This window comes from Octodon degus, unplaced genomic scaffold, assembly GCF_000260255.1.
Source record: "Octodon degus isolate 3935 unplaced genomic scaffold, OctDeg1.0 scaffold00206, whole genome shotgun sequence".
NCBI lineage: Eukaryota > Metazoa > Chordata > Mammalia > Rodentia > Octodontidae > Octodon > Octodon degus.
Window position 1 is genome coordinate 911,014 of NW_004524782.1, and position 12,163 is coordinate 923,176.

The window sequence follows — 12,163 nt, forward strand, 5'->3', positions numbered from 1 at the left end:
AAAATAAAAATAAAAAAAATAAAAAATTAAATACACAGGATCTCACTTTGCATTTAGGACTCATAGTGAGCCTCCTGTCCCAGCCTCCCCAGCGCTAGGATTACAGGTGTGCACCAACACGCCCAGTTTCAGGGTCTGCGAGGCATGTGGTACTGGGGATCAAACCTAGTCCTGCACTTGCTGGGCAGGTGCTTATGCCGCTGAGCTACCTCCCCAGCCCTATCAGCGACTTCTGTAACACCTCTCCTCAGTCCTTAATTTCATGCACGACTCACACAAAGCATGCAACTTGCTGTGAAATCTAAGTTGCAGAAACATAATGTATCTATTTTAAGAAAATACAAGATCTGAGTCTAGGAGAAAGGAGATACGGGGAGATGGCTCAGTAGGATAAGCGCTTGACTGGCAAACGCAAGGATCTGAGTTCAATCCTTGGCGGCTCAGCAGGTAACCTTCTCGCTCATCAGCTCTTTGTAGCACCTCCCCTCCCCCATAAAAGCCCTGTGTGGCCCAGGTCATCCCGGGATGGAGCTTTGGAGATGTCACTCTCTGCTCACACGTCCTCCTCAGCGCCAGCCCTTGAGCAAGCCCGATTCCTTCCACCAACTCTTGGTTCCCGATTATTGACCTCTAAGCGGCGGGCAGCGCAGACCTTATGACTCCAGCATCTTCTCTCTGCCCAAATCCTCTGGGCCTGTGACATAAAGCCTTGTTTATGGCCTCCGAGAACATGAGCATGTTTACTGTTACCACACCACACAGCGACCGTCGTGCTTTGCGTGATGATTAATCAATTTGCGGCTTTGTTTTCCCGAAATTCCCCCAGGACCAAGTTTATTTTCAGCTTACAAACTACTGATCTTTCCCCAGCACCTGTTTTTCCATGCCAGTAAGTGACAGGTCTGTCGTCCTTCCTGTCGAGCAGAGCAGCTCCCCGCTGGCTCCGTGCCCTCTCCCACGGCGGCCCCCACCTCTCCTCCCTGATCACACAGCCGCAGTCGCAGCCGCAGCCGCAGCGGCCTCTTCATTGATCGCCCGACACCAAGCAGGCTCATCCTGCCCCAGGGCCCTTGCACCTGCTATACTGGCTGCTTGGGATGCTCATCTGCTCACACGGGGGCCACTCCTTCCTTTCAATATTCTCTTTGTGAGCATTTGGGTTCAAATAACATTGCCACTCTCCTCTCCCCAGCCCAGTATTTCTTATCCTTCATCCCTGCTCCCTTTGTGCTTGCTTACTCTCTTTCTTTTCTTTTTCTTTCCTTTCTTTCTTCTTTCTTTTTTTCTTTTCTTTTTTCTTCTTTTGGTGGAACCGTGGATCGAACGCAGGCTCTTGCACTTGCCAGGCAAGTGCTTACCCTACTGAGCTATCTCCCCAGCCCCTCTTTCTTCTTTCTTTCTCTTTTTCTTCCTTCCTTCCTTCTTTTCTTCCTTTCCTTTCCTTTGCATCTTTGTCACTGGAGTAAGGCCAGGCTGCCCACTGCTCAAGGGCCGACATGCTGGAGACAAGGGTGGTAGAGGGAGGATGAGAACCCAGCAGTCAAAGGACCAGCCTGGAAGCACAAGGACCGAGTCCAATCCCCGGCACCGCATGCTGTGCCGGCTCCTGAAACTGGGTGTGTTGGAGCATGCCTGTGATCCCAGCACTGGGATCACTGAAGCAGGAAGATCACTACCAGTCTGAGCTGCGTAGGGAGACCCTGCACTAAATAAATAAATAATTAAAATATTTTTAAAAAAGAGTTGGTAGAGTGCAGCTAGCGTTGTACAGAGCTAGCCCTGAAAAGAACGGAGCTGTTCCTCAAAGCCCCACCTGGGTCAGCTCAGGTGCACAAAGGGCTTGTAGGCAGGGAAGAGGGGCAGGGCTAGATGGCTGTGTGCCAAGTGGGGTCTTTGCGGCCATGACACATGCCTCCTTTTCTTCCACTCCTCTGGAGCATGGCAATGGACCTGCCCTCCCCGGCTTGGCTCCTGCAGCTCCCAGATGGGTACAGTCACAGAACTGGAGACTAAGGAGGGGCACGACAGAGGCCGTCCGATGTTCTTCTGGCTCCTGTCAATCCAAAGACAGACTTAGCAATTACCATCTTCACCACTTAGGTGGGGCTCCTCTCTAGAATTTATAATGTTGGGCAAAAAAGGGAGGGAACCTCAGCCTTGCAAGAGGATTAGGGAAGGGAAGGGCCAGAAGCGTGGCTCTGCCAGTGATGACAGTGGGTGAGAGGCCCTGTCAAGGAGCGGCCCGTCACGGCTGGTGTCGCCACCTGACAACCTATCTCTTTATTCTTTGTTTTCACAATTTCTGTCCAAAATGAATGTCAGCTCTGCAAGGACAGACAGCTTTGTCTGTTTAATTCACTGCACACTACTTGTGCCTACTACTGCCTGCATAAAGTGAATGACCAATATTTGTTGAGCAAATAAGCATCTAGGAAGGTGCTCCGCCAGGTCAGTGTGAATAAATGTCGACTGAGAAAAATAAAGGCGTGACGTCTTGTTGAACATTCGATGACTGTGTTTGTCAGCCACAACTGCGTGTAGTATTTTACAGACAACCAGGAAAATAAGAACAATGGGGAACGCTCAATGTTTATCCTTGTAACAGTGCCATGAAGAAAGCTTGTGGGCCCATTTTGCAGATGAGGAAGCAGAGATTTGTTCAAAGCAATAGCTTGTATTCAGCAGAGACTCCAGTAGCTCAGCACTCAGCCATGACGTTTGTGTTGATGGGCAACGATGGGATGGACAGCAAAAAACACAAGGATTGGCCCGGGGAGATGGCTCAGTAGAATAAGCGGTTGCCTGGCAAGCACAAGGGCTTGAGTTCAATCCCTGGTTCCTCAAAAAAAAAAAAAAAAAAAAAACCAAAAAACCCCACGAGGATGATTAAAGGTAGCTCAAAGACTGAGATAGATAAAGGACAGAATATGGGGTGGACGTTATTTCTGGTGTGAATCTCAGTGGTTAGAGCCCAACACAGAGGTCCCTTGGGACCCTGAACTCTGCTTCTGCAGAGACTAGAGAGGGACAGTGATGGTTGGTGGATATGGGACTGGGAGAAAGGGAAGAGGGAGGTGACTGGGATCGAGAGCTCTAAGGGACCCAGGGCAGCTGGAGAATGAGCCATTCTGGAGCCCCGAAGTTAGCAGTGGTAACACTCAGAGGTGCATAGGAGGCTGTTGAGGAGGACATTCTGCACACAAGAGATTTTTCAGGATTAAATATCAAAGCATCTAGAAACTTCATGAATGCTAGACATAGCAGGACCTAGAATATCAGCAGCAAATAAGTACGTAGAGTGTTTTTGGATGTCATCAAGGAAGCTCTGTTCAGACTCGGGAGTGTGGCTCAGTGTCAGGGCATTTGCAAGCACAAGGCCCTGGGTTCAATCCCCAGTGCCAGCAAAAGCCAGAACCAAAAGGCAGAAGAGGCTGGAGAAGGCCTGACGGGAGGATCTGAGGTTGTTGCCAAAGACAGAACATGCAGGTGTCCGTCTGGGCTGATGGCGGCCATGGAGGGCGGGGGTGGGGAAAACCTAGGCTATTGTGGGGCTAGGACGCTCCCCTAAGTGGGGGCTTTAGGTGGCAGCTTCTGGGAGACTGCAGGCTGGTGGGCGAGCGCTTTTGGAACACAATATGTGGCTAGACAGCGTGCTGAGGAACGCGCTGTGGTCCCAACAGAACACTTTGGGGAAGGACAAATAAGAGCTGAGCACAGCAGGGAGGGCGCAGCAGAAGGCGGAGAGCAGGTAGATCAGCCAGCGTTTATTGTGTACCCTTCGTCCATTTCCGCTCCGGGGTTTTATGATTTTTGATCGTCTCGTGGATCCACAAGACATACTGTGAGACTCGCGTGTAGACGCCGGGCCGGTTGGGCTGTCCGCACGGGAAGTCCCCCCAGGAGATGATGCCGTAGAGTGTGTTGTTGCAGACCAGGGGTCCCCCGGAGTCACCCTGAGGGGGAGAGAGAGACGGGGTCTCTGTTGGGACTGAATAAAGGCAGAGATGAGGGGAGGGAGTGAAAGATGGAAAGAGAGACACGCACACACAGTCAGGGAGACAGTCGGAAAGGAAGAACCGGGCCCAGAGGTGGTGTGAGAGAGTAAGAGACGTGGAGAACAGGACAGCAAGGGTGGTTCCAGAGAGGGGTGGGGGTGGGCAAGGGTGGAGTGGGGCTAACATCCACATCTTTGTTTCTGCATTCCTTGTCCTCATAGCAAGTGATAACAATTTATAACCACCTTGATTTCGGGGCAGCAAATCCCAGCTTGTGCCCCCTGGCTCCCCACCAGCTGGCCCTGTTCTGCCTCGGCGGCTCCTTTGCGCCATCTAGCGATACTGTTAACATACTGCACGCAAGCTGAGCGCGCAATGCGCAAGCTCCTAGCCTCCCCCGCTGAAGCACACATCGCTCACGTAGCTCGGCACACGTTGTTCACCCAACATCACGCTGTTTCCCACCGAGCCCAAACTCAGAAGCCTTCTCTGTTGGGTGTGGGCTGTGCATGTAGCATACCCTCCCTTTACTCTAGCAAATGGCCTCCTGAGTTTTGCGCCCACCCTGTCCCTCTCAATTCTCGCGTCTGGGGTCCTACACTGGCTCCCGCAGTCCCAGTGTCCACCGTGGGTTTTTAGAGAGGCCCACAGCTGAGGCTATTCATAGCAGCTTCCTCTGCATGACTCAGGCCAGCCGAGTGAGAATCACACCCAGGACGTGTGTGTGGACTCAGAAAACAGATGTTCTCTCTTTGCAGTAGCCCTGCTTACAGGGCAGGCGGTACACCCTGAGAATGAAGCCCAAGCAGAGGAGAAAAACAGAGTTAAGAAAGAGACAGAGTTGGGCCGGCGAGATAGCTCTGGGGACTAAGCGCCTGCTTAGGCAAGTGCAGGGACCCAGGTTCAATCCCGGGGTGCCACATGCCGTGCTAGCGCCCCACCCCCACCCCTGCGGGCTGAGCCAGTGACCGAGCACGTCTATAATCCCAGCACTGGGAGGCTGAAAACTGGAAGATCACTACGAGTCCGATCTGTGTAGTGAGACCCTGTACAGCAACCACAACAAAAAAATAAAAATAAAAAGAGACACAGTCCTTAAAATATGACCTGTGCACCTGGATCCTTCCACAACAGAGTCCAAGCTCCAAGCTCCACGCATCTCAACACAGAGCAGTGGGCAGCCCTCAGCCAGAGCACTGAAGCTCAAGGTGAATTCTTTATTCTTTTTTTTTTGAGATGGTCTCACTATGCAGTTCGGGTTGACCTTGTACTCACTTTTGTAGCCCCCAGTCTGGTCTTGAACTAGCAGATATCCTCCTGGCTCAACCTCCCGAGTGCTGGGATTCAGGCATGAGCCACCACCGCCGGCTGCAGGGACGCATGATGGGCGCCCACATCCGAGGCCGAGACAGTGCTCCCGGGGGATCCAGAGCCAAGACCGCATGGCATGTGGGGCCAGGGATCTAACTCGGGTCCTTGTGCTTGCCAGGTAGGTGCTTATGCCTCTGAGCTATCTCTCCAGGCCCCCAGGAGGAATTCTATTCGCCATCCCTGGGACCTCGCTTTTCTGCCTTTGTGCCATTAAGCAAGAAGACAACCCATGGCTGGAGCAACTCCTTCCCCCCCACAGCTGGCCCACCGCCACCCTGGCTTCCTGTCCTGGCCCAGTGAGCCCACAACAACCCATCTCACCTCGCAGGAGTCTTTGCCCCCCTCTTTGGTGCCGGCGCAGAGCATGTTGGTAGTGATCTTCCCAGGGTAGACCCGACGGCACTCTTCATCTGAGCGGAGCGGGATGTTCGCGCACTGCAGGGTCTTGGGGTAACTCACTGGGGAGGAGAGAGAGGTCTGAGGATGTCTGTCCCCGGCGGGGTGTAGGATGGAGGTTAAGAGATAAAGCATCGACAAGGGGGAGAAGGGAAGAGATGGCATATGGAACTGGGGAACTTGATGGACGACCCAGAAATATGGAGACAGAGGTGGAGGGAAAGAGGAGAGAAGAGTGGAGAGGAGGGTGGGAGGGCTGGGCAGGGGCTGAGAGGGGGAAGTTGGGACACAGTAGGAAGGCACTGAGGGTGAGAGGTGTGCAGCTGGAGAGGGGAGGGCAAGAGGAAGAAGCATGGGAGATGGGGGGCGCGTGGAGGGGAAGACAGGGAAAGGGAGAGGGGTTGCTGGGGAGCTGCACAGGGCCTTGTTGCTTCGGTACTCATGTATAAATTTATATGAAGAATATACTTATGTATATCTAATTACATTACTAAGCACATACTTATTAGCATATTAAATTATTTTGTAATATATATTTATAATTAAGTGTATTATAAAGTATATGCTTATATTCTATACTTATATCATAAACAGGATATGTTATATAAGATTCAAAGATTTGTTTAAACATGACATAATTTAGAAGACAATTCATATAACTTACATAATATATGCATTGCTATCAATAGACATTAGATTATGGATTTGTATTTCATATGCTCATAAATGTGTATGTATATATGGGAGATGTGTCCCTCTATCTATGTGCATGTCTCTGTCTATAAGGGGGTCCTCCTCCGTCGTTCTCCCCCCACCCTACCCGGCTCTGAGAGGCCTCAGGGTGAGAGGATCACATACCCTGCGGGCTGGTGGTGGTGCCCCAGCCCGACACCCGACAGCAGGTACCAGGGGGCAGGCAGTTGCTTCGGGAAAGGGGCAGGGTGCGGACGGAGCCCGTCAGCTGGACCGGGGACTCCAGCTCCAGAAGCATGATGTCGTTGTCATGGTTCAGGTGGGTGGGGCTGACCTGGTATTCGGGGTGGGGGATAGAGTGGACCACCTGCCTCACTTGCTCGCGGGACTCCACGTGCCCCAGGACATGCTTGCCTAGGTGAACTGTGTACCCGCTGTGGGGCAGGAAGGAGATGGTTAGGGGTTGGGTAGGCCTGTCTCCATTACATCTAGCCCTAGCCTCCTCCTCTCCTTGTCTAACCTCTCCCCATCCCACAAGCCTCAGCTCCACACACACCAACCTCCCATCCTCAACTTTAACTCCATCAAATCTTCTTTGACTTCCTATATAACCCCTATATCCATCCCAAATGTAACTCTCCACCCCGCGCCCATACCCAGCCCCAATGCCAATCTCCACTCTAGGTCCAGCTCTACCTCCCCAGTGGCCAGTCCCATCCCCCCCCATGTTCCCAGAGCCTACGTACTCTTTCATACAGTGTGCAGCGGTGAGGACCCATTTCGGGTGGACTAGGACTCCCCCACAGAGGAGCCGCCCTCTCACCAGCAGGGCCGCTTGCCAGGGCTGAGAGTGGGGCAGGCAGGTGTAGCCACCGGGTAGAAATCCACTGGTCCCATTGGTGCCATTCAGAATCTTGGGATAGTCCCGAGAGATGCCTGGTGAAGAAGAGAAACTGTTAGAGAGGTGAGCCCAGGATGAGGAAGAGGCTAGAGTTACAGTTGCTCTGCTTGGAGAAGTGGTCACCTCTGGGTGGCAAGGAGCCCATGATTCATTTGGTGGCCTCTGGGAGTTGTCATTTTCTAGCCAGTGGGAAGAAGTCAGGGAAAAATTTTTTTTTCCTATAGAACTGCCTAACCCTGTGACTTGGACTGTGAGAAGAGTCCACAGAAAGAGGTCCTTTGTGATAGAAAGAAGGCTGACTTTCTTCCTCCTGCATTTTCTCTATCACTTCATCATGGAAACAGACTTTAGTAAGTGGAAGTGAGACAGACCTACACATCTACCTGGCAGCATCCATCCATCCATCAATCTATCCATTTATGCATCTGTCCATTTATCCTTCCATTTATCTATTCATCCAACCATCCATTTATTCATCTGTCCATCTCTCCATATGCATCTGACCATTTATCCACCCATTTATCCATCCATCCACCCATCCATACATTTATCTATCTCTCCATCCACCCACCCATCCACTTATTATTCCATCCATCCACCCACCCATCGACTTATTATTCCATCCATCCACACACCCACCCACCCATCCCCCATCCACACATCTACCCATCCATCTACCCACCCATCCACCCATCTATTGATGTTTACTGATGTCTCTATGGCTCTAAATAGCACTCAAAGGCCAACAACTCCCAAATTTACATCTCCAATCCTGAATTCTTTTTTGCATCTGGAAACTTAAACTCTGTCAACATGAATGCCTTTCATATATTTTCAAACCTTTTGTCCCTAACTTGATCTTTCTTAACCCGAACTACTCCTTTCCACCTTGGTGCTAAGTAGCGAATAATCTTTGCTGCCCCTCTTTCCCATTCACTCACCACCAGCGCCTGCTGTTGGTTTTAGCTGCCGTGCACCCAGCTACCTCCAGCTCCCTGCTGCCACCTTGGCCCATGTCCTGTCTTTCCTAGTCTGAATGACTGAAAAAGTGGCCCCAACAGCCTCGGTGCTCTCACTTTTACCTCCCTTCAATCCAGGCTTCTCAAAGCAGCTTGAAGAATCATCAAACCAGGTGGTTAGACAACATCTTGCCCAGGCTTGACATCCTTTGAAATAAACCCAGAGCCTTTCTGAAGTTTCTGGGACCCTGCATCCTCCAGCCACCTCTGTCCACCACACCTCTTCCCTCCTCTTGCTCACTCTGCTCCAGCCCCATGTTCCTGCTCCTCACACACCCCAAGCCCTTGGGCTTCCTTCTCTTCACGGTTCCCTAGAATATTCACTAGCCACTGATGGCTCTTTCATTTTTAAATTAGCTAACACAATGCTAAGTTAGACTTAAAACTTAGTACTGCAGTGCTGCCAACCACAGTGAAAAGCATCCCGGGTGCCCAAGGCTACCACAGCTGGCAGTGCAGACCGAGACACGTGAGGGTCTGCTGGGCGGCCCTCAGAATCCAAAGCCACGTGCCCGGGTCCTCCTCGATTCTGAGAGTTCCGCTCAAATGTCTCCTCTTCTTCACCATCTGGTCTGTGTTGCCCCCATCCGTGGATCCCAGGTACATCGGATGACACCGCAGCCAACTTTCATCAGCACAATTGCTGTCGTTCCTTCCCCTTGGAAAAATCTCCTCACTTGGAATGTAAGCTCCACACAGCAGGTACCTTCATTACTTAACTCGGAGCCAATGGCTCAATGAACCATGTGTGCACCGGACTGCAGACTTGGCGTTGCCGGCATAGCAGCGGGACAGAAAATCTAGTGCTGCATCAGCCTTGTACAAGTTGCTGGCCTCAGTTTCCCAAGCTGTCTAAAAAGAAGAGTCACTCGTCCTTCAGCATGTATGGGGAGGGCCAGGGATATAGCTCAGTAGAATAAGTGCCTGCCTGGCAAGCACAAGGTCTTGAGTTCAATCCCCGGTACCGCAAAAAAAAAAAAAAAAAAAAAAAAAAAAAAAAAAAAAAAAAAAAAAAGGCATATATGGGGAGCTGGCTCTGGTCCAGATGGCAAAATGTGGAGATGCTGGATGTCCTTATATCCCATGACAAAGTACGTACACTTCACCCTCACCACCTCCCCTGGACGTTGAACCACCTCCAGATGACTTATAATACTTAATAACAAGCAAAATTTGATACAAATAATTGTCTTACTGTATTATTAAGGAATCAAGACAAGAAAAATCTACAAATTCATTACAGAGGCAATGTCCCTCTGAATATTTTTGAAGCCCAACTGGCTGAACCTGAGGTGTGAGACCTCTGGGTGCAGAGGGCTGGGGGGCTCCCTCATCGCATGCAGGGTGGTCTCAGAACTCAGTAAGACTCTGCATTTCAAAGCTGCACTGCAGAAGTTCCCACAGGGCTGGCTCTCTGCAAGAACAAAGTCCTCACTAGTGCTCAGCTGCAAGCAGAGGGCCATTTCCCCTGAGTACTCCCTCACCCACAGCTGCCGACCCCACAGCTTTTCAAATCAGGAGCAGAGGTCACAGAGTAGGGGAGAGGGGTGGTCATTTCAGGTGGGACAGAGTGAGCCATAAGCAACCCTGAATCGCAAACTCAGAACTGGAGCCGCTGTCCATTCTCAAGTGGAATCATCTCCTGGTGATTCCCGTCCTCTGTGAGCTCCAGCCCTCTGATCCTCACTGAGCTCTCTTGTAGAAGCAGGAGGAAGCAGAAGCCCTGGGCAGCTAACCTGGCTTTTACAAAGTTCAGCCATCTGGAGTAGTTACTTTAGACAGGCCGAAGGTGTAACTATCCACAATTTCTGGGGACTCAACTCAACCAACATATTGTTTTGCTTGCATTGTGCAGCCCTCCCACTATCATCTATCTATCTATCTATCTATCTATCTATCTATCTATCATCTATCTATCATCTATCTCATATCTGTCATCTTTTACTTAATCTTTGCAGTACTGGGAATTGAACCCAGGGCATTCCCACTGAGCTGCAACCCCAGCACTTTTGTTTGTTTTTATTTTGAGACAGTATCTCACTAAATCACTAAGCTGCCTGGTCTAGGTTTGAATTTGTGATCCTTCTGCCTCAACTTCACAGAAGGTTAAGGTTATAGGTCTATGCCACTGCACCTGGGTAACTTCACTTTTTTAATAGCCTTTGCTTCAGTTTTTAAAAAAGAGCTGAGTTTAAGAAGCTCATTAAGCACAAAGAGAGGAACACAGTTTGCAAATCTCTAAGTCAAGGATCCGGACAGGCAGCACAACCTGGAGTAGGGGCCTGAACCCAGCCGGGCCCAGGTCTGTGGGCCTCCTGTCTCCCAGAACCTTCTACCTCGCAGTCTCAGGCTTTGCAGCTTGCAGCTGGGGTAGAGCCGACCTACCTCATTGCTGCTGGAGATCCCACAAGATGCAGCATGTGGGCCTGCTAATCTTGGGGTGTGGTACCCAGGAGGAGCATGAGTGTGAATCCCAGGAGTGTCGCCAAGGGAGAGAAGCCACCCACCCACCCACCCACAGCACAGGAAGGTCTGGGAGCCAGGCCCCCGCACAGCCCCTCCTCCAGCCCCCTCCTGCCAAGAGCAAAGTCCCTGGGGGCTCTTTAGACAGATGGGACATCGCCACTGCATCTCAGCTCCTGGTGTGGCTCTCAGGTCCTCACCTTACCTCACAGTGGTAATTAATTATTAGCTAATTATTTTGGCAATTGCTTGAATAATTCCTGCATCCCTCCCAGCTAGGCACTGGGTACCGAGGGCAGGGACTGTGTTTCTCTGTGTGTAGTGCTCAGCACAGGGCTGGGTGCTGAGCGGCTGTTTACGGAGTGAATGAACGAATGCTGGATGAATGGGGTTTCCACAGATCTTGCCTACAGAGGCCAGGGTGGAGGGCTCCACAGTGGGGAAAAGAAGAGTGTTTGGGGACAAGTGTTCGGTACAGCCACCACCAGAATTGAAGCAAGAACGATGGAGAAAGTCCTGGAATGGAACTCTAGGATCCAGCCTCTATGTCACCATGTCCCCAAGCACAGCAGCCCTTGTCAGTAGCTGTGAGGCGGTTCATCCCATTTTACAGAAAACTTTGGAGAAACAAGGAAAAAGCTAAGTCCCTTGCTCAAAACTTGCATCAGTCCTTGTGTCCCCCTGAGCCCTGGCCCAGGGGAGGTGGGACTGAGAAGGGGAAGCTGTTAGGGTGTCACTGGAACTGAGGAGGGGGCACTCTGGAGCTGGGCCACTCCTGGGTCCAGAGGGGAACGATCTGGGGTCACTGGGCTGACCCCAAGAGGGAAACCAGGTCATGCTGGGACACAAGGAAGCTCTACTAGGAGGTAGAGTGGGTGGGGGCGGGGCTCAGGGTCCCACACGCCCTTGCCTGGCCTGACCCTTCCCACCACTGTCCTGTGTGGCCACCGCACCTCCGCCCCCATGCATACCTACCTCTTGACAGGGCCACGGTCAGGGAGGCAATGGCAGCAGCCAGGGGCCACATGGCAGCTCTGGGGCGGGGGAACGGGGTGGGCAGGACCTGGGGAAAAGAAAGGGAGTGTTGGGCCGTGACCCCAGAACCCCCATGTCTGAACTTCGCTGCTCCTGTGGTCTCCAGGCTTTAGCCTTCCCTCCACTCACGCTGCTTTCAAGCCCTAACCCCAGAACCGGCCTCGCAACTTCATTCTTGGGGGAGGAGGGTCCCAGCGAGCACTTCCAGGCTCCTGCTGGGTGCCTCTAGCCCAAGGAGGCCCCGCCCTCCCCCACCCTGCCCTCCAGACTAGGAGTTCACCGTGCATGTT

At 51.8% G+C, this 12,163-nt stretch overlaps 2 protein-coding genes across 4 annotated transcripts in view; both read right to left on the reverse strand.

Annotated features, from left to right (window-relative positions):
* Positions 1-1,055, reverse strand: part of Klk12 (kallikrein related peptidase 12) — a 19,706-nt gene extending 18,651 nt beyond the window's left edge. Inside the window, exon 1 of the mRNA XM_023704896.1 lies at positions 972-1,055. Coding sequence (XP_023560664.1) covers positions 972-1,055 — 84 coding nt within the window. The remainder of the gene's footprint in view (positions 1-971) is intronic.
* Positions 1,056-3,764: 2,709 nt separating this feature from the next.
* Positions 3,765-11,865, reverse strand: Klk13 (kallikrein related peptidase 13). Of its 3 annotated transcripts, none has more exons than XM_023704891.1 (5): positions 11,814-11,865; positions 7,202-7,391; positions 6,840-6,889; positions 5,688-5,824; positions 3,765-3,953 (listed from the first exon to the last, which is right to left on the reverse strand). In XM_023704891.1, exons 1-5 carry the CDS (start codon positions 11,863-11,865, stop codon positions 3,765-3,767), a joined length of 618 nt encoding a protein of 205 aa, XP_023560659.1. The 3 variants fall into 3 exon arrangements, with proteins under 3 accessions (XP_023560659.1, XP_004644694.1, XP_023560660.1); XM_004644637.1 differs by having other exon boundaries at positions 6,621-6,889; XM_023704892.1 differs by lacking the exons at positions 6,840-6,889; positions 7,202-7,391.
* Positions 11,866-12,163: the final 298 nt, after the last annotated feature.

Bases quoted from the DNA above. Each gene is read 5' to 3' on its own strand.
- Klk13 (XM_004644637.1), bottom strand. From the start codon at position 11,865: ATGTGGCCCCTGGCTGCTGCCATTGCCTCCCTGACCGTGGCCCTGTCA. The intron at 6,890-7,201 runs GTACGTAGGCTC...CCTGCCCCACAG, and splicing joins GCTGCACACTGTATGAAAGA to CGGGTACACAGTTCACCTAG. The intron at 3,954-5,687 runs GTGAGATGGGTT...TCTCCCCCTCAG, and splicing joins GGGGCAAAGACTCCTGCGAG to GGTGACTCCGGGGGACCCCT.